The sequence below is a fragment of the Carassius carassius genome, chromosome 6, assembly GCF_963082965.1.
Source record: "Carassius carassius chromosome 6, fCarCar2.1, whole genome shotgun sequence".
Classification (NCBI taxonomy): Eukaryota; Metazoa; Chordata; class Actinopteri; order Cypriniformes; family Cyprinidae; genus Carassius; species Carassius carassius.
In genome coordinates, this window is record NC_081760.1 from 40,526,934 (window position 1) to 40,549,741 (window position 22,808).

General features: G+C 40.9%; 1 protein-coding gene across 2 annotated transcripts in view; it reads left to right on the forward strand.

Annotated features, from left to right (window-relative positions):
• The first annotated feature begins 311 nt into the window (after positions 1-311).
• Positions 312-22,808, forward strand: part of LOC132142913 (NACHT, LRR and PYD domains-containing protein 12-like) — a 30,285-nt gene continuing 7,788 nt past the window's right edge. Inside the window, exons 1-4 of one of the 2 annotated variants that reach the window (XM_059553113.1) lie at positions 313-2,132; positions 4,157-4,330; positions 21,325-21,498; positions 21,614-21,787. In XM_059553113.1, the coding sequence (XP_059409096.1) occupies positions 349-2,132; positions 4,157-4,330; positions 21,325-21,498; positions 21,614-21,787 (2,306 nt within the window). In that variant the 5' untranslated portion in view covers positions 313-348. Of the gene's footprint in view, positions 2,133-4,156; positions 4,331-21,324; positions 21,499-21,613; positions 21,788-22,808 lie in introns of both variants that reach the window. The other variant, XM_059553114.1, reaches the window with a different exon arrangement.

A 22,808-nucleotide genomic window follows, 5' to 3' on the forward strand; every position in this document is an offset into this window, starting at 1 on the left:
TGCTGAACCAGTGACCTCTGAGCTCAGTGCTGAACCAGTGACCTGTGACCCCAGTGCTGAACCAGTGACCTCTGACCCCAGGTGAGACACTGTCCAGCTTGTTATCGTGCATTTTAAACATTTAATGTTTTAAAATTAATTTAGTGTCAATATGTAAGACATAAAATATATGAAAAATACTAGACTGCCACCTGTGATGATTTACATCCTAATTTTGTTCATAACTTAAATCCTGTATTTATATATTTTTTAATCATTTTTTTTGTGTATAGAGACACTCAGACCAGAGATCCTCCTGAACCAGTGAATGATGAACTACAGAGAGTCAAAGAGCAGCACAAAACCAGCATGAAGAACAAGTATGAGAGATTATTTGAGGGACTGAAACTCCTGGAGAATGAAAGCCTCCTGAACAGCATCTACACACAGCTCTACATCATAGAGGGAGAGAGAGAAGGAGTGAATGAAGAACATGAGGTTTTACAGATGGAGAAAACAGCCAGAACACAACACTCACAAGACACTCCAATCTACTGCAATGACATCTTTAAAGCCTCCGCTGAAGCAGGATGTGAGGAGAAAGAGCAGATCAAGACTGTTCTTACTAAAGGCATCGCTGGAATCGGAAAAACCGTCTCTGTGCAGAAGTTCATTCTGGACTGGGCCGAGGGAAAAGCCAATCAGGATGTAGATTTCATGTTTGTGCTTCCATTTCGAGAGCTGAACTTGATCCCAGATCATCAGTACAGTCTTCACAGACTTCTGCTGGACTTTCATCCTGAACTTCAAGATCTGGACTCACAGATTTATGAGGAGTGTAAAGTTGTGTTCATCTTTGATGGTCTGGATGAAAGCAGAATCACACTGATGTTTTCAGACGCTCAGAAAGTTTGTGATGTGACTGAGACTTCATCAGTGGCTGTGTTGATGTCAAAGCTCATGAAAGGAGAGCTGCTTCCCTCTGCTCTCATCTGGATCACCTCCAGACCAGCAGCAGCCAATCAGATCCCCTCCAAATACATCCACCGTCTGACAGAAATTCAGGGATTCACTGAGCCTCAGAAGGAGGAATATTTCAGGAAGAGAATCAGTGATGAGCATCAAGCCAGCAGAATCATCTCACACATCAGAAGAGCAAGAAGCCTCCACATCATGTGCCACATCCCCGTCTTCTGCTGGATCTCATCCACTGTGCTTCAGAAGCTCCTGGAAGAAGATCTGAGTGCAGAAATCCCTCAAACTCTGACTGAAATGTACATCCACTTCCTGCTGATTCAGATCAACATGAGGAAGCAGAAGTATGAAGAGAGAGATCCAGAGAAACTCCTGCCGTCCAACAGAGAAGTGATTGTGAAACTTGCTGAAGTGGCTTTCAAACAGCTGATGAAGGGCAATGTGATGTTCTATGAGGAGGACCTGATTGAGAGCGGCATAGACGTCACTGACGCCTCGGTGTATTCTGGGATTTGCACTGAGATCTTTAAGCAGGAATCTGTGATTCATCAGAGGAAAGTCTACAGCTTCATTCATCTGAGCGTTCAGGAGTTTCTCGCTGCTTTCTATCAGCTTTACTGCTATTTAACAGAGAACCAGAAAACACTGCATGAATTCAGAGATCCACTGCTCAAATTCAGATTATCCAGCTCTGAAGTCTCTCTGTATGATCTACTAACGTCAGCAGTAGATAAAGCTCTCAAGAGTAAGAATGGACGTCTGGATCTGTTCCTGCGGTTCCTGCTGGGCGTCTCACTGGAGTCCAATCAGAGACTCTTACAGGATCTACTGACACACACAGAGAACAGCTCAAAGACCATCAGCAGAACCACACAGCACATTAAACAGAGGATCACAGATCCAGATGATCCTAATCCTCTCTCAGCTGATCAGTCGATCAATCTGTTCCTCTGTCTGCTGGAAGTGAAAGATCAGACTCTGTCCACAGAGATTCAGGAGTTTGTGAAATCAGACAAACACTTAAAGAAGAAACTCACTGCTGGTCACTGCTCAACAATCTCCTACATGCTTCAGATGTCAGAGGAGACACTGGATGAACTGAACTTCATGACCTACAACACATCAGCTGAGGGGAGAAGAAGACTGATACCAGCTGTGATCAACTGCAGAAAAGCTCTGTGAGTGTTTCATCATCAACTAAAGGATCATATTTAATAATGAATCTGACTCCTTTAAAATAAATGTTCCTGAATGAGAGATTTTCTCCTGAATAAAAACATGTTTGCCAACAGAATCGCAAAGTAGACGAGTGAATTACCCACTGCTTTAAAACCGATATCATCTGGACATTATTCAAGTGAAACGCACAGACACACAAACACATTTAGTAACGATTAATCTTACTGAAAATGGCCGATTAAGCAGTTTATATTCTGAAACATATTTCTATGTTGTGTTCTGTGTGCATTAAATTAAATTTGGATGTAAATGGTCCTTTTCCTGACATATGTAAAACACTGAGCTGTCTAGGGAGCGTCTAATGGATCGTCTTTATGAGGCTGTCGGGCATCTAGCTTCATCTGTCTTTAGTTTGTTCAGGTTCAGATTCCTCTGCAGTCGTTGTATGTTGTAAAAAAATAAAAAAAAAAAATAATTCAAGTCATGCAACAGCAAGCATAGACTATTAACCGCCAAAAGAGCAAATTCATCACGCGCCAACTTCTTACGCAAATAAGATTGGGAAAGCCTATTAATAAGTCTGATTTTATTTATTAATGTACTTACAATAAATAACAGTAAAATATATTAAAATTACTACATTACATGCATATTTACTTTTGAGTTGAAAACATTATTAATTAACAAATATTTAGTAAAATCTTTCAATCGTTAGGGGAGCAATGATTGAAAATAGTAGGATATTTTGCTAATAATGGTAATACATTATAAAGCAGAATGAGTGGAGTTTAAATTGTAATTCAAATTATTAAATGGATGCCACCTTTTTGGGCAAAATTTTATTAAAAATAAAAGCTTTTCTGATGTGATTTGAAATTTGAAAAGGGAGAAAGAAAGTTTACCAAAAGGCGGATTCGAACCCGAGTCAATCGTGTCAAAAGGAAGAGAATGACACACGCTTCACCATCGACACTGAACTTGATGATTGGCAGCTGTCTGTTGTCATGTGATCTCTCTCCTTGTCTCCTCATTGCTCTCCGCTGCTGTTCTGCTTCAGACGTGATCAGGAGGAAGTAGAAAACAGTCCTTTAGCAGCTCGATTCATCAAATACTCTTCTGCTGTGACAAGCAGCTTCTGAGATCTGTAATGCTATTTTTAGTCTTTTATAGTGAGTAATGAATCTGCAGTAAAGGACACACATCTCATCAGTGCCTCATTACAACCCATGATTTTAAACACGTTTATTGTGTGTAATAATCTGTATTTTGCTCAGTTAATTTCTATACACTAATGCAAAACCTATACTTTAAACATTAATGCAGTCACTCACAGACATAATAAAGTAATTTCCACAGAACTGTAAGTTCATAGATGATGATTAATAGTCAAATAAATAGTAAATGTTAATATAATTTCATGACTCTTAAAGTCCTGAATGAACTCCATTCAGGACTCTTTTATTTCATTAAGCTAATTTGAAAGGATTTGATTTCCACATACGTGACTCAGTGAATTCATCTCTGTCTCTTACTGTGAAGATTAAACTACATATCAAGCATTTATTCAACACATCTTGTTTGATCTTGAATGACTTTGACCTTGATTAAAGTTAATAAAGTTAATAAAGCAAAGCAAGTTACTGTTCCTGTGAACACCACTGACTCAAACTAATGCAGCTGAAGCAGCAAATAAAGAGAAACGACAAATATTGATCACATTAACAATACAGCAGGAAGGATTTAATCCTGTTCAACTGTCTGGAGTCTCTCAAAACTTTTATTTTTATACCTCCAGAAAACCTTGCTACATTTAGCAGAATGTTAAATATTGATGAGTTGAATAAACAGTCAGGAGCTCATCTGATCTCAGATATGAATCAATCTGAAAGATTATAAAACATCATATTGTGATTCAGTGTTCAGATTATGTCATCCTCCGTTCCCTGAGGACAGAAAACTCACAACACTCTGTAAATGTCTTTATTGTTTTGTTATTTCTTAAATTATATTTAATCTCTTCTAGATTTTCTGGCTGTAATCTCACTGCTCAATGTTGTGAGAGATTGTCTTCAGCTCTACAATCCTCAAACTGTGTCCTGAGAGAGCTGGATCTGAGGAACAATGACCTGCAGGACTCTGGTGTAAAGATTATTTCTGATGGACTGAAGAGTCCAAACTGTCAGCTGCAGATACTGAGGTATTAAGAACATATAAGAGATAATTTACAGTCAACTGATCACAGTGTGTGTGTGTGTGTGTGTGTGTGTGTGTGTGTGTGTAGATGATCTGACTGTGTGTGTCTTGTGTGTGTGTGTGTGTGTGTGTGTGTGTGTGTGTGTGTGTGTGTGTATAGATGATCTGACTGTGTGTGTGTGTGTGTGTGTGTGTGTGTCTGTAGATGATCTGACTGTGTGTGTTTGTGTGTAGATAATCTGACTGTGTGTGTGTGTGTGTGTGTGTGTGTAGATGATCTGACTGATTGTGTGTGTGTGTCTGTGTTTGCGTGTAGATAATCTGACAGTGTGTGTGTGTGTGTGTGTGTCTGTGTGTAGATAATCTGACTGTGTGTGTGTGTGTGTGTGTAGATGATCTGACTGTTTGTGTGTGTGTGTGTGTGTGTGTGTGTGTGTATGTCTGTATTAGTGTTGCACGATATACTGATACTAAAAATGTATCGCGATACCCTGCTTTAGAAAACAGTATGATTCCTCATGTTACCGGTACTTTAAGAATGACCTTAAAGAAGAGCCGTATTTTCTGAGTTGCATCGACGTGCGGCAGAAGGACAGTGTGTGTTAGGGCTGCAACAAACGATTATTTTGATAATCAAATAATCTAACTATCTATTAGAATGATTAATCGACTAATTGTCAATTATTTCACTGATTAATCAAGATAATTTGATTGATTATTCAGCTCTTGCAATTTGTTAAAATACTGTTATACATAACAAATAAATAAAATACGTAGTAATCACTTCAGCTTTGGCAAATAATATTATTTAATTACAATTATTATACAATTAATTTATGCAAATAAATATATTTGACACACAAAATGAGATGAAAGAGAAACCTTATTTACCATTTAATCACTATATGAAATTTAACTGAACGACTCGTCATTCTGCCTAACATCTCCTTTCTTAAGTATATGATATGGATAAGAAACAAAATAAAGGTAAGTGATTAGATGTTTTATTTTTGGATAAAAAAATTATTCACAATATACACTACCAGTCAAACATTTTTTAACAGTAACATTGTTTTTAAAGAAGTTTCTTCTGCTCATCAAGCCTGCATGTATTTGATCCAAAGTACAGCAAACACAGTAATATTTTGAAAGATTTTTTACTATTTAAAATAACTTTATTTTATTTGAATATATTTTAAAATATAATTTATTCCTGTGATTTCAAGGCTGACTTTTTTGCATCATTACTCCAGTCACATTGTGAGCGACCACTTGGCTAAAATTGCGTATAAAACGACGATAGAAATTAGCAAAACCGAGAAAGCGACATGAGAGTCAGGGACGGGCCAGTCGGCAACCACCTGGACCTTAGCTGGATCCATACTGATCCCCTCTTCAGAGATGACCGAGCCCAGAAACGTTACCGAGGACATGTGAAAGGAGCATTTCTCAGCCTTGACAAATAGTCGATTCTTAAGCAAGCATTGGAGGATGTGGCGAACGTGTTGTACGTGGACTTGGAGAGAAGGTGAGAAAATTAATATGTCATCGAGATGACAAAGACGAATAAGTTGAGCATATCCTGAAGGACGTCATTAACAAGAGCCTGAAAAATGGCGGGGGCGTTGACCAATCCGAAGGGAAGAACCTTATACTCAAAGTGTGAGAGGGACGTGTTAAAGGTGGTAATAGGGGAGAAGAGACATGGCTCGGGAATGACTGAAAACCCCTCACATATCGTGATATTCCTCCGGTACTCCAGACAATTCCCCTGCTTCCCCCTGAAAAACAGAAACAGAAGACACAGGGGGAACAGCAGAGACTAAACACTCAACATGACCCGACAACTTTCCAAGACAAAATGGATCCTTTAGCCCAATCAATGTGAGGATTATGGAGCTTTAGCCAAGGATCGCCTAAAACAACAGGAGTGTAAGGAGATCGAAAAATAAAAAAAGAAATTGTCCCTCTGTGATTACCAGAAATGATAAGAGTCAATGGAATAGTCTCCTTCTGTACTCTAGGTAGATTACAGAGAGCGGAAAGCAGTCGAGAAGCCTCCTCACCGTAGGCTGATCGGTCGAAGACCCAGATCATCTCCTCCTTGAAAAGCGCAAAGCTGGATATGCAATCTGTCTCCGCCTCCCGGTTAGCCGTTCCCCATTCTCGAGCCCGGCCAGCGAGAAGGGAGAGAATGTAGGCGACCTTGGCTTGCTCCTTTGCATACATCATGGGCTGTAGGGAAAACACCACCTCGCACTGGGTAAGGAAAGAGCGACATTGTTTTGGCTCACCTGAATAGACTCCGGCGGGACAGGAGGAACATGCGAGGTGGAAGACTGTAGGCACATATTGTGGACCTGGCAGGAAAGCTCGAACATCTGAGCGGCCAGCATCTCGTTGGCGTGTCTGCCGGCGGATATGTCCTCCTCATGCTTGCCTAGAAAGACACCCTGGTGTTCCACGGCAGTCTGGAATGGGCTGCCACTAGCTGAGTCCATGTCTTGGTTAGATGGTCAGGTAGAGAGGACTCAAAAGCGAGATTGACAATTATAGTTCTTTAACGGAATCAAAAAGTCTGACCACAGGTAATCCAAACTGAAGTATCAATAAAGAACGGCGAACTGAAGAAACCAGTGGACTTGGTATAGTAACGTGAACACAAAGCTCCTCAGTGGCAGGGGTGACCAGAGGACTGGTGAGGCTGAGGCACTTGTAGCTCATGAAGAGGCAGACGGACGGAGAGCACCCAGCAGGTAATCTGTTTAGATAATAGCTTATAAGTGGTGACTGTCAGTTTGTGCACGTATGACAGGATTTTTAGAAAAATAATACAAGACGTAGTCAGCCAGACAATGAACATTATTAATATTATTAATAATTAATAATTATTATATGATGCAGTCACACTTGTAGCAATATTTGTTAGTTCTGTTTGTTGATTCAGGGTTAGCATCATCTGAGGTCCTCTGAGGGTCAGCATCATCTCTTCTCAGGTGTTCTGGATCCAGACTGGAGCTTGTGTAAATCCTACTTACCACAGGATGTAAATCCCGTGGCAAAACATAGAAACAAATAGAGACATCATTAGCATAGCTGCTGATCCAACAAAGTAAAATGTATTAGTTTAACCCAAGCTAAAGAATAAAAATGCGCATTTGATCAGATGCAACTACACTCACAATTTAAGATACATTATTTGAATGCTCGGTGAAAGAGATGCATTTTTAATCTAGATTTAAACAGAGAGAGTGTGTCTGAACCCTGAACATTATCACGAAGGCTATTCCAGAGTTTGGGAGCCAAATGTGAAAAAGCTCTACCTCCTTTAGAGGACTTTGCTATCCTAGGAGCTACCAAAGGTCCAGCGTTTTGTGACCTTAGGGAGCGTTGGATTGTAACGTGGTAGAAGGCTAGTAAGGTACACAGGAGCTAAACCATTTAGGGCCTTATAGGTAAGTAATGATAATTTGTAACTGATACGGAACTTATTGGTAGCCAGTGCAGAGACTGTAAACTTTTGTTAATATGATCACATTTTCTTGACCTGGTAAGGACTCTAGCTGCTGCATTTTGGATTACCTGTGGCTTGTTTATCGAAGAAGCAGGACAACCACCTAGAAGTGCATTACAATAGTCCAGTCTAGACGTCATAAATGCATGAACTAGCTTTTCTGCATCAGAAACAGATAACATGTTTCGTAGCTTGGCAATGTTTCTAAGATGGAAGAATGCAGTTTTTGTAACATGGGAAATATGATTTTCAAAAGACAAGTTGCTGTCTAATATAACACCCAGATTTTTGACTGTAGAGGAAGTAACAGTACATCCGTATAGTAGCAGATTGTAATCTACAAGATTCTGTGTAGTGTTTTTTGGTCCAATAATTAATATCTCTGTCTTATCCGAATTTAATTGGAGAAAATTATTGGTCATCCAATCTTTTACATTTTTAACACACTCTGTTAGCTTAGATAATTTAGAAGTTTCATCTGGTCTCGTTGAGATATATAGCTGAGTATCATCAGCATAACAGTGGAAGCTAATTCCGTATTTTCTAATAATAATACCAAGGGGCAACATGTATATTGAAAATAGAAGGGGACCTAGGATGGATCCTTGTGGCACTCCATATTTTACTGGTGATAAATGAGATGACTCCCCATTTAAATAAACAAAATGGTAGCAATTGGACAGGTAGGATCTAAACCATCTTAGAGCCTGCCCTTGAATACCTGTATAGTTTTGTAATTGATCTATGATTATGTCATGATCTATGGTGTCGAACGCAGCACTAAGATCAAGTAAAACTAGAAATGAGATGCAGCCTTGATCTGACGTAAGAAGCAGGTCATTTTTAATTTTAACAAGTGCAGTTTCTATGCTATGGTGGGACCTGAAACCTGACTGAAATTCTTCATATATATCATTTTTGCTCAAGAAGGTGCTCAATTGAGCAGACACAACTTTTTCTAAAATTTTAGACATAAATGGAAGATTTGAAATAGGCCTATGATTTGCCTGTTCACTAGGATCTAGTTTTGGTTTCTTAATAAGAGGATTAATAACCGCCAGCTTGAATGGTTTTGGGAAATGACCTAAAGATAACGATGAGTTAAACAAATTGAGAAGCTGTTCTTCTATTACAGGTAAAACTCTTTCAGTAATTTAGTGGGAACAGGATCTAATAAACATGTTGTTGGTTTAGATACAGTTATAAGTTTATTTAGCTCTTCCTGTCCTATATTTGTTTATCTTTGGGTGCGATGGATGAAACTGAAGTGTTAGACGCTGTAGAATCTACATTCCTATTGTATTTCTAATGTTATATATTTTATCAGTGAAGAACTTCATAAAGTCATTAATATTAAAAGTTGGTGGAATATTTGAATCAGGTGGCGTCTGGTAATTTGTTAATTTAGCCACTGTGCTAAATAAAAACCTTGGATTGTTTTGGTTATTTTATATGAGTTTGTGTATATGCTCTGCCCTAGCAGTTTTCAGAGCCTGTCTATAGCTGGACATACTGTTTTTCCATGCAATTCTAAAAACTTACAAGTTAGTTTTTCTCCATTTGCGTTCAAGACTACGAGTTTCTTTCTTGAGAGAGTGAGTATTACTGTTATACAATGGCACAGCACTTTTTTCTCTAACCTTTTTCAATTTGATGGGGGCAACAGCTTCTAATGTATTGGAGAAAATAGTGCCCATGTTGTCAGTGATTTCTTCTAATTCATGTGTATTTTTGGGTACAAATAGCAGTTGAGATAGTTCAGGCAGGTTATTTGCGAATCTGTCTTTGGTGACTGGAACAATAGTTCTGCCCAGACGGTAACGCTGAGATATATAGTTAATATCAGTGATATGCAGCATGCACGATACAAGGACATGGTCTGTAACATCATCACTTTGAGGTACGATATCTATAGCAGTAAGATCGATTCCATGCGATATAATTAAATCTAGTGTATGATTAAAACGATGAGTGGGCCCGGTGACATTTTGCTTGACTCCAAAAGAGTTTATTAGGTCAGCAAACGCAAGTCCTAATGCATCATTTGTATTATCAACGTGAATATTAAAATCTCCCATGATTAGCCCCTTTTCAACTGTAACCAGAAGGTCTGAGAGGAAATCTGCAAATTCTTTTAGGAATTCTGTATACGGCCCTGGTGGTCTATACACAGTAGCCAGAGCAAGAGATACATTAGATTTCTTTTGCATGTCTGACAGTGTTACATTAAGCAGAAGTATTTCAAATGAGTTAAACCTGTATCCTGTTTTCTGGGTAACATTGAGAATGTCACTATAAAAAAAAACTGCTGACTACTCTTGTCTAACTCAGGTTCGGATTCATAGAACGGCTACAGGGTGTCCGGTCAGAACATTAGGTCTCACACCAGGAATGTACTTCAGGGTGATTTATTGTGCACGAACACAGGAGGGAGGGTTCGGAAGAGTTCACTTTCAAGGGGTGGCCTTTCGTACAGCCGCCCCCAAATTCACAAGGTGAATTTGAACAAGAAGAGCCTTACTAAATTTTGGAATGTCATTCAGTCAAAGGAGGTAGGCAGATTATCTTGGTCACTGGCCCTAGGTAAGTTCTGTCTTTCACTTTGATCTCAGCTGATCTGACTCTGTTATCCTTCCAAGGGAAAACTTGAACAATCCTTCCTACAGACCAAAGTGCACGAGGTAGCTGTGGATCCACAATCATAACAGTTTCACCTATCTGTAGGTTCTCTGTTTCTAACATTCATTTCTGTCTGGTTTGAAGGCTGGGTAGGTAGTTATGGATGAATTGCCTCCAAAAGTGATCAGCTAACAGCTGACTATGCCTCCATTTCCGTCAGAAGCTCAGAATCCTGGTACGTCACTTGGGGAAGTGAGGCATCCCGCCGCCCCATCAGCAGGATGTTGAGTGTAATTGGGTCAGGGTCAGCAATGTCTGAAGATGTGTAACCAAGAGGTTTGGCATTAAGGATCCCCTCTATTTCAATGAGAACAGTCCGCAATACTTCTTCAGTGACTGTCTGTGCTCCGAGTGTCACTTGCAGGGCTGTTTTCAAGGATCGAATTTCCCGCTCCCAGCATCCACCAAAATGTGGGGCATTAGGTGGATTGAATGTAAACCTAATTTGCTGGCTTGCCAGTTGAGCTTGGAGCAGTGTAGGCATCCCAAAGTTCCCTTTCACCACCTTTGAAATTCGTTCCCTGATCTGACAGGATTTCAAAGGGTTTCCCTCGTCGAGCAATGAAGCGACGGAGGGCCATTAGGAATGAGTCACTGTCCATACTTGTGAGGAGATCAATATGCACTGCACGGGTGGTCATACACTTGAAGATGATCCCCCAATGCTTCTCATTTCGGCGTCCAAACTTTATGAGATAGGGACCAAAGCAATCTATACCTGTTGAATAGAAAACTGGCTGGGGAATTCTTAACCTGGCAGGTGGGAGGTCTGCCATCCTGGGGGGATGCGGTTTAGCCCGCCATTTTTGGCATTCAGCGCATTGGCGTTGGTGATGTTTGACTGCTGCTCGTCCTCTTAATACCCAGTATTTTCTCCTGAGCTCCGCAAACACCCTTTCTGGTCCAGGGTGATGCAAACAGTCATCGTAGTCTTTGATAATTAGTTTGGTGAGCGGGTGATGTGGATCAAGGACAATGGGGTGAATGGTATCCTCGTCTAGTTGACTGATTTGTCATAGGCGACCGCCAACCCGAATAAGATTGGTTCTGATATCTAGTTCTGGGGCTAGGCAAAGCAGTCGACTATTGCTTGGTAGAGGTTTACCAGATTTCAAGTGCAATATCTCGTCTGGGAATGATTCTGCCTGGATCTGTTGGAGGGCTGAGAGCTCAGCTTCTATATAGTCTTCTGCAGTTGCAATGGAGGGAGAGCTTTCTGCTGATGGTTGTATAAAAGCTTTTAAGTAGTCTGTGAATGTGCAAAATTGATGAGGATCCGGCAGTGACAGAGCAGTGGTTAACAGTCCACAGAAAGTTGACCTTTTCAGCTCACCATCTTGACTTATGTGAGCTAATGGTGGCATTTCTGGCCAGCTGTCTGTTCTTTGTCTGAGGAATTCTGGACTTTGGTTCCATCTGCTGTCTTTGTTGAGATCAGAGGGAGACTTTCCTCTTGTAATTGCATCTGCTGGGTTGTCGGATGACTGTACGTAATGCCAGGTGTCAGATTCAGTCAAGTCCTGCACTTCTGCCACTCTGGTCCCCACAAACACCTTAAAGCGACAGGAATCTGATAAAAGCCAAATTAGCACTGTGGTGGAATCAGACCACAGTGTGACACTACTGAGTGGTAACGTTAGCTCTGCCTTCAGGACTTTAGCAAGCTGTGAACCTGTGAGTTCTGCACACAGCGCAAGACGAGGGATGCTCTGCTGTTTCTTGGGAGCAACACGAGACCTAGCTGTTACAAAGGCCACCTCCACTTTACCTTGAGGGTTCTCTGTTCTTAAGTAAGCCACTGATCCATACGCCTTCTCTGAGGCATCACAAAAGATGTGAAGTTGCCTAATACTGCTAGAGCAGTCTAGTTCCTTGCTTCAGTAACATCTGGGCAAACTGATATTCTGCAGATCTTCCAATTCACTCTCCCAGTGTTTCCAAGAGTCTAATAGGTCCTCTGGCAGCCTTGGGTCATCCCACTCCCTTTGTTTGTCCCACAACCTCTGCACTATCACCTTGGCTCGAGTGGTGAAGGGTACAATATAGCCAAGTGGATCATACTGGCTGGCAAGGATCTGGTAGATGCTTCGCATTGTGGGCACTTCACTGTCTGGTTTGGGTCGTTTGTAAGAGAGGGTATCTGATTGGCAATTCCAGTGCAGGCCAAGTGTTGATTCCTGAGCTTCTTGGTGGCCTTCGCTGAGCCAGAAGATGCTACTAGGTGACTGAATGTCAGCTGGCAGATGGCTGATAACTGTACCAGGCTTCCTTTGTTCTGTCCACTTGCTCCTGACTAAGTTTGACAACATAACCAGCTTGCACTAGCTTGGCCAGCTCCCCTTGGTATGCTGCAGTTAGAACAGGGTCCCTTTCCAGCCGTTTCTCGATTCCTCTCAACTGTGGCAGGACAGCTTCCTTTGGTGCACAGAGGCGAGGCATGCTCTTGACACAGAGCAGAGGAGTAGCGTATCGCTGGATACCATTAACATCCACTCTCACCGTGTTCTCTTGCTGAAGCTGAATGGACTCTTTGTCTTGGCGTGACCTGGTAATTACCTTTTCACTCTGGTAGGGTAGAACATCCATTTGCCACAGTCTCTCCACATTTGCATAAAGGTCATTGACAGGCCGCAGTGAGGTGAAGAATCATTGATCAGGGGAAAGATGACTGCTCAATTCTTCAGTTGGACCCTGCAGTGTCCATCCCAAACGTGTTCTTACTGCTGCTGGCCCACCAGGGGGCCCCAGCTGGACTGGTTCTATGGGTGTGAGGAGGAGGGGGCAATCAGAGCCAATGAGTAGAACAGGATGGACCTTGTCCAGCTGTTGTAGAGGTAACCCTGCAAGATGCTTAAATTTCTGTTGCAGGACACTAACTGGGTGTGTATGTTCTGCCAGACCGAGTGCTTTGGCTGTGAAGGCATTACGGATCTTGTAAGCTTTGCTGGGGTTAACAGTTTGGGACACAGTAAAAGTCACTGCCGCCCCGTGAATGACCTGGGTATCCTGTCTCATTGTACGAAGTACAAGGTCCTCTGGCTCCCCCACAAGTCTTAATTTCTGCACTGCATCATGCAGAATGATGGTCCGCTCCGATCCATCATCTAATATGGCGTAAGCATCCATTGCCACGTTGCCATTCTTGATCAGAACCTTAGTCACTTTGAGCAGTACTTTACTTCCGGAGGTTGGTCGGTCAACATATAAAACTGCACTGGAAGGAGCTTCACTTGGCTGAGATGTCTTGACCTGGTCATTGACATCATGTAGTACCATAAGGTGCTTCTTGTTGCAGGTTGGGCAGAAAGACTTTAGTGTGCAGTTAGCTGCTTGATGTCCACGACCACAACGCCAGCATCGGTTCTTTGTCTTTATCCAGTCTATCTTCAGGTCTTTGCTTAGAAGCTTGAAGTTGTCACAGCCATTCAGATAGTGTTTATTATTATCACAGTATGGACAATAAGCTCTCACCTTCTCTTCTCTGACTGAAGCTGGTTTAGATGTGGCTGACGACATTGATGTGGAATGTGACTTGTCGGTACCAAGTAGAATGGTGGTTGGTCTGCGAAGCTACTTAGACTCTCTTCTCACCTCTCTGCCACGCACTGAAGATTCCTGCCTTGTATAACAAGCGTACTGGCTATTGTCTTCCTGTACTTGAAGCTCATATTCAGCGACGTCCAGCAAAATAGGAATAGAGACTTGCAAAGGGTGGGTGTACCGCTTGAAACTTGATCTGAGGTCATGTGGCAGTTTACTCAGGAGTCAAGACACATGTGATCCACATTCCAGCTCTACAGTACCTTTGTGGCCAAGCTGCTGCAACATACTGACAAGCGAACGCACCTGCAGTCCGAACATCCTGAAGGCCTTTACATCTCCACTACATATATTAGCTCCATCCATCAGCTCAGCGATTCGTTGCAGGGCTATTTGGTGGGGTTGACCATACATCTTATGCAGAGCTTTCATGGTGTCGGTGAAGGGAAATCTGGAGTTGCTGTAAGAGTCTGCCACAAGGAGGACCTCCTCCAGTATCAGATGGTCTATGAGGATTTGAAATTTGAAACGTTCTGTGGCATCGTCAGGCAGGATGTTCTCTAAAGCAATTCTCAGTCTTGAAAACTCCCTAGGGTCAGAAGACGTTAGGCAGGGGATGGTAGGGGCTGGACCTCTGTAGATTTTCTCTTGGGTGCATGAGGGTAAGAAATGATCTGAGCTGTATTCTGCATGGGCTGGCCTCCTCCTTTCCTGTGATGGGACCACGGACTCAGGCAGCTGAGGTGGCTGGGAATATGGGGAAGTGTTGGGATACCTGAACTGAGCTGAGTCACTATAATGTGCTGTAAAGGAGGGTCTCTCATGAGGGGAGGAAGAAATGTTCATGTTTCTCAGATCTTCAGTCAGCTCTGAGCTTTCCTCTGGCACAGCTGGGTGTGGCAGTCTCTTAGTGGCAGATGGTGGCAACCTGCTGCGTGGAGCTGGTATTGGGCGGTATGGCTGTGGAGTCTGAATGTTAACTGCTGGAGAGTGAGAGCGTGGTGATGGCATTTGTGGAGTGACCGACTCGGATGGAGAGCTCTGCTTCGATTTCAAGCTTTGAAGCTCATGCCATAATGCAGCATTCTGTTGACGCATCTCTTGGAATGCTGAAATGATCTCAGGGAGCTGGCTGGATTGTCGTTGCAAGGCTGCGTTCTCCCTCTTCATCTCCTTTAACATGGCTGTAAGCTCTGGCAGCTGTTTCACTTGCCTTTGCAATGCTGCATTCTCCTCTCTCAGCTTCTCAGAAGTGCAGTCCCATTGGTCAGTCAGTATCCACTCAGAATGTTCTGATGCTTGGCTCACTGGTGAAGTGGATCTGGAATGACCTGTAGCACTTGCTGTTTCATTCTCCAGTACTCCCTGGCAGATAAGTGACCGTGATTGCTGTTGATGAGACCCAGGTCCACTGAGCTCAACGTCTTCGAAGTAGGCTGGAGGGTTAACTCGTCTCCTCGGCCGCACAGCAGGGGCTTCTCTTTCTGGTTGAGACATGTCTGTAGCAATCCACAACCTCCGGCCCGAAGGACCATGAAAAAACTGCTGACTACTCTTGTCTAACTCAGGTTCGGATTCATAGAACGGCTACAGGGTGTCCAGTCAGAACATTAGGTCTCACACCAGGAATGTACTTCAGGGTGATTTATTGTGCAAAGATGTGTGTGGTTCTGTAAATATAAAACAGTATACAAATATGAATAAATGATTAAATACACATTAACAGACCTTTATAACAGTACTTGAATACTCATAAGTAACAGCATTGTAAATTATCTAAATATAATATATATACAAATACGACTCAAAGTTCTATTAAATGATCGCACTACTGCACTGTGCGTCTAGCTCACGTGCCTAACTCGTCCGGTGAACAAGCCCGAACATGTTCCCTGAGATGCGTTTCAAGTCTACGCATTATAGCCTAATATGCAATAAAATTAAATATTCTATTAAACAAAAACACAGGAGAATTATAACATTTTGTCCACAAGGAAATGTGCAAATATAATAAACAATGTAAACATTTAGGCGGAATGCCGCGGCAGCGGTCATTAATTTCGCTTGTGAACTTATCATACAATGAATTATGTAAATGTACTTACAATTAGTTGCACGCACACATGTATCCACACAATCCTTAAACGGGCCACTTCTAACTAATTTAACTATGAAACATTGACTATAAACACATCCAGCCTCTATACTGTCTTGGTTCTCACTCCGTGGAAATATTTGGAACAGTCCAAATCACGAACACAGGAGGGAGGGTTCGGAAGAGTTCACTTTCAAGGGGTGGCCTTTCTTACAATATTGTTGACCAGTCTGAAGGGGCTCATGCTTATAACAGTAGTTTGGTGGAGTAGACTCAACTGAGTGGTTGTCTGACCAAAATAATCTTTTGGTTTTATCCAGGTTTCAGTCAAGCAGAGTACATCAAAACTATTATCTGTGATCATTTCATTTACAATAACTGCTTTGGGTGTGAGTGATCTAATATTTATGAGCCCAAACTTTAAAAATTGTTTTTGTTCATTTACTTTACATGTTTCTGGTTTAATCACGATAAGATTATTTTCTAGATCCTACATTAAATTTATATTTTGACCTCACTATTCGGGGAACAGACACAGTCACAGTACACACCGACAAGACAGGATAGGACAGGATAGAAGTGAAAGAAACTCAGGTCAATACGCATCTGTGACATCAAACAATCTGACAACAAGACGGGGAAATAGAGGGTTAAGAGAAGCCAAGATAATGAGAAGGGATAAGGAACAGGTGGGGGGAATGAGCCTAATGGAAAGTGAAAACAGCTGTCAGTAATGAAACGTGTTGGTGAATAGAGTGTGTGTGTGTGTGTGTGTGTGTGTGTGTGTGTGTGTGTGTGTGTGTGTGTGTGTGTGTGTGTGTGTGTGTGTGTGTGTGATCAGCAGTGGGAGACAGAGAAAGAGACGGGATCATGACACACATGATCCTTCAGAAATTATTCTAATATACTGATTTGCTGCTCCAAAAAACATTTATTATTATTACTATTATTATTATCATTATGTTGAAAATAGCAGAATATAATTGTTTTCAGGATCTTTGATGAATAGAAAGTTCAGAAGATCAGCATTTATCTGAAATAGAAATATTTTGTAACATTATAAATGTCTATATCAATTTAAAGCATCTTTGATAAATAGAAGTATTAATTTCTACAATAATCCCCTACACCCCAAATAAAAAATAAAAAAAAAATTATATTGACTCAAGCTTTTGATTGGTAAAGCATATAATGTTACAAAAGCTTTTTTATTTCAGATAAATTCTGATCTCTGGATCTTTGTATTCAAAGAATCCTGGAAAAAAAATGTACTCAACTGTTTTAAATATTGATAATAAAAAAAAAAGTGACGTGACATTCAGCCAAGTATGGTGACCCATACTCAGAATTCCTGCTCTGCATTTAACCCATCCGAAGTGCACACACACAGAGCAGTGAACACACACACACACACTGTCAACACACACCCGGAGCAGTGGGCAGCCATTTATGCTGCGGCGCCCGGGGAGCAGTTGGGGGTTCGATGCCTTCCTCAAGGACACCTAAGTCGTGGTATTGAGAGCACTGTACATGCACTCCCCCCACCAATAAATTCCTGCCGGCCCGAGACTCGAACTCACAACCCTTCGATTGCGACTCTCTAACCATTAGGCCACGACTTCCCCCTAATAATAATAATAATAATAATAATTTTGTTGTTTTTGTGTATTTCATTATTGAGAGGAAAGCGCGCGTCATATATTTTCTCACATCCAAACACCATTCGGTTCGGCTCGAGTGCGTTTCTCTGAAGCAGCGCTGAGCAAGCGCTGTATCTCTTCTTCTCTCGAATTGCATCGAGGAGGGCTGAATTACAGTCTTGCGCTACAGCGCCACACTAGTCAAACCGCATTATTGCAGACTCTAAATTAGGTCAAATTAAATCAAACGACTACTCGACAAAACAAAAATATTTGTCGACAATTTTTTATTGTTGATAATGTCGACTAATTGTTTCAGCCCTAGTGTGTGTTCAGCTCTGCTTTAGCTCCCTGCATGAACACTGGCCTTGCCAAACTTTATATATTCCCGCAGCACAGCATTTCTTAAATAAAAAACTTGCAAGAAAGAGAAAATAAAGTGCGGGATTTGCTTGATGTAAAAAATAGTTAAGGGCAATAAACCTTTGATTTTGGAATGTTGATGTATTCCTGTTGTTACATTATTCTTTGTTAACGCTGTTAACAATAGTTTGCGCAAAATCATCCCAGTACTTTAGTCTGTCTATATACTGTATTTTCCGGACTATAAGTCGCACTTTTTTTCATAGTTTGGCTTGTCTTGCGACTTATAGTCAGGTGTGACTTATTTATCAAAATTAATTTGACATGAACCAAGAGAAATGAACCAAGAGAAACTGTCTACAGCCGTTAAATGCGTTAAATGCATAAATGCGACTTATAGTCCAGTGTGACTTATATATGTTTTTTTCCTCATCGTGGCGTATTTTTGGACTGATGCGACTTATACTCAGGTGCGACTTATAGTTCGAAACATATGGTATCTATAGTTTTCACAGTCTACAGTCATGTCCAAAAATATGGACACCCTTGGTAAATATGATCAAAGGAGGCTGTGAAAATTCATCTGCATTGATAATCCTTTTGATCTTTTATTTTAAAAAATCACAAAATGTATCCTTTCATTGGATAATAAGAATTTAAAATGGGGGGAAATATCATTATGAAATGTTTTTCTCTAATACACATTGGCCACAATTAACGGCACCCTTTTATTCAATAATTTTTGTAATCTTCGTTTGCCAGTTTAACAGGTCTAAATTTTCTCCTATAATGCGTGATGAGGTTAGAGAACACCTGACAAGAGATCAGAGACCATTCCTTCATCCAGAATCACTCCAGACCCTTTAGATTGCCAGCTTCTTCTCTTCAGTTCACTCCTCTCATTTTCTATAGGGTTCAGGTCAGAGGACTGGAATGGCTGTAGCAGAATAGCAGAAGAATCCATGATGCCATGTATCTAAACAAGATGTCCAGGACCTCCAGCAGAAATATAGACCCACAGCATCAAAATACAGCAGTATAGTTCATTGTACACATGGGGTACTTTATATCTCTGTGTTCACCAAACCCATCTTGAGTGTTTGCTGCTAAAAAGCTCATTTTTAGCTTCATCTGACCATAGAAGCCATTCCCATTTGAAGTTCCAGTCGTGTCTGATAAATGAATATGCTTTAGTTTTTTTTGGATGAGCTAGGAGAATTCTTCTTGAAACCCTCCCAAACAACATGTGATGATCTAAGTTCTGTGTTTTTTTGTTTTGTTTTTAGAAGGTTTTCTGAAGCCGAGACTAAATTATATTCTGCAATTCTCCAGCTGTGACCCTTGGAGAGTGTTTAGACACTCAAACTCTCCTTCTTACCATGCATTAGGATGATATAGACACACGTCCTCTTCCAGGCAGTTTCGTAACATTTTATGTTGATAGGAAATTCTTAATTATTGCCCTGATGGTGGAAATTGCCATTTTCACTGCTCTCTAGCTCTTTTCTTAAAGCCACTTCACTAATTTGTGAAGCTCAATTATCTTTTGCTGCAAATCAGAAATATAGTCTTTGTTTTTTCTCATTTTGATGGATGATAAAGGGAATTTGGGCTTTGTTTTCCCTCGATATTAGGCTCATTCTCCTATTAATGTATTAGATTATAATAATAATAACTATTATTATTTTTATTTTGATTGAACCTTCCTAGCCATTTCACTTCAGCACTGCATTTCACACAAACACACACACACACACACACACACACACAAACATTCAACGCGCAAGAGAGGATTAGAGCTTGTAGTCACTGAAGTTGTAATGCTTTGACTCGGATAACTCGTTAAATCTGTGAAATGAAACAGATGAAACACGAGGAATGAACTAGCAGCTATGAACTAGCTGTCTTAAATACAGTATATTTTATATTTAACGTTAGTTAAATCAGTCAGTATGTTTTAAAGTATTTTTTTTCGATTATTGGTGATTCCATAGGCTCTCTCTCGCACACCCGCACGTTTTTAAACACCAAATAGTTTTGCTATTATTTACAAGAACAAAGAGTCTCTCTCTTGCTCCACCCATGCACGATAATATCGTGTATCGTCGATCTCACGGGCTGACGATATGACGATTTGAAAAATGGCCGTATCGCCCAACACTGGTCTGTAGATGATCTGACGGTGTGTGTCTGTAGATGATCTGTCTGTGTGTGTCTGTAGATGATCTGACTGTGTGTTTGTAGATGATCTGACTGTGTGTGTCTGTAGATGATCTGACTGTGTGTGTCTGTAGATGATCTGACTGTGTGTCTGTAGATGATCTGACGGTGTGTGTGTGTAGATGATCTGACTGTGTGTGTCTGTAGATGATCTGACTGTGTGTCTGTAGATGATCTGTCTGTGTGTGTCTGTAGATGATCTGACGGTGTGTGTGTGTAGATGATCTGACTGTGTGTGTCTGTAGATGATCTGACTGTGTGTGTGTGTGTAGATGATCTGACGGTGTGTGTCTGTAGATGATCTGACTGTGTGTCTGTAGATGATCTGACTGTGTGTGTCTGTAGATGATCTGACTGTGTGTCTGTAGATGATCTGTCTGTGTGTGTCTGTAGATGATCTGACTGTGTGTCTGTAGATGATCTGACTGTGTGTCTGTAGATGATCTGTCTGTGTGTCTGTAGATGATCTGACTGTGTGTCTGTAGATGATCTGACGGTGTGTGTGTGTGTAGATGATCTGACTGTGTGTGTCTGTAGATGATCTGACTGTGTGTCTGTAGATGATCTGACTGTGTGTCTGTAGATGATCTGTCTGTGTGTGTCTGTAGATGATCTGACTGTGTGTCTGTAGATGATCTGTCTGTCTGTGTCTGTAGATGATATGTCTGTGTGTTTGTAGATGATCTGTCTGTGTGTCTTTAGATGATCTGACTGTGTGTCTATAGATGATCTGACTGTGTGTGTCTGCAGATGATCTGTCTGTGTGTTTGTAGATGATCTGTCTGTGTGTTTGTAGATGATCCGTGTGTGTCTGTAGATGATATGACTGTGTGTGTCTGTAGATTATCTGACTGTGTCTGTAGATGATCTGACTGTGTGTGTCTCTAGATGATGTGACGGTGTCTGTCGATGATCTGACTGTTGGTGTGTGTTCTTGTCTCTTTCAGTCTTGCTGGCTGTAATCTCACTGCTCAGTGTTGTGAGAGTTTGTCTTCAGCTCTACAATCCTCAAACTGTGTCCTGAGAGAGCTGGATCTGAGTAACAATGACCTGCAGGACTCTGGTGTACAGTTTATTTCTGATGGACTGAATAGTCCAAACTGTCAGCTGCAGATACTGAGGTATTAAAAACAGAGATAATTTACAGTCAACTGGTTAAAATGTGTGTCTGTAGATGATCTGACTGTGTATGTCTGTAGATGATGTCTCGGTGTCTCTGTCTCTGTGTGTCTGTAGGTTGTCTGGCTGTATGGTGTCAGAGGAAGGCTGTGGTTATTTGTCTTCAGCTCTGAGTTCAAACCCCTCACACCTGAGAGAGCTGTATCTGAGCTACAATCACCCAGGACAATCAGGAGTCCAGCTGCTCAAACACAAACTGCAGGATCCAAACTATAAACTGCAGATACTCAAGTATGTCAAACACTAATACTGACGTACTGAACATGTGTGTGAATGATTTAGATCTACATTAAATCATGTTTTATTAACAACATTTGGGAGGAGCTTGTTCAGATTAATCAACCAGTTTAGCACAGGTGGAGCTCGTTCTTATAATTAATTCAATTAACATGCTAATTCATATATTACATTTACATGTATTCATTTAGCAGAAGCTTTTATCCAAAGCTACTTACAAATGAGGACAATGGAAGCGATCAAAAACAACAAAAAAGCAATGATATACAAGTGCTATAACAAGTCTCAGTTAGCTTAAACACACTACATGAAGCAAGGGCTTTTAAATAATATAATAAATAAAAAGAAAACGGATAGAATAGAAAAAGAATAGAGCAAGCTAGTGTTAGAGGTCTTTTTTTATAATTGTATAATAAATGAAAAGAAAATAGAATGCAAAAAGATAAGAAAGATAATGAGATTTTTTTTTTAAAGAATAGAATTAGAATAGTTAGTGTTAAAGTTAGAGGTTGAAATCAAGATGGAAGAGATGTGTTTTAAGTCGATTCTTGAAGATGGCTAAGGACTCAGCTGCTCGGATTGAGTTGGGGAGGTCATTCCACCAGGAGGGAACATTTAATTTAAAAGACTGTAAAAGTGACTTTGTGCTTCTTTGGGATGGCAAAATTAAGTGACGTTCACTTGCACAACGCAAGCTTCTAGAGGGCACATAAGTCTGAAGTAACAAATTTAGGTAAATGGGAGCAGAGCCAGTGGTGGTTTTGAAGGCAAACATCAATGCCTTGAATTTTATGCGAGCAGCTATTGGTAGCCAGTGCAAATTGATAAACAGAGGTTTGACGTGTATTCTTTTCAGTTCATTAAAAATTAATCTTGCTGCCGCGTTCTGGATTAATTGTAAAGGTTTGATAGAACTGTCTGGAAGACCTGCCAAGAGAGCATTGCAATAGTCCAGCCTGGACAGAACAAGAGCTTGAACAAGGAGTTGTGCAGCATGTTCCCAAAGAAAGGCTTG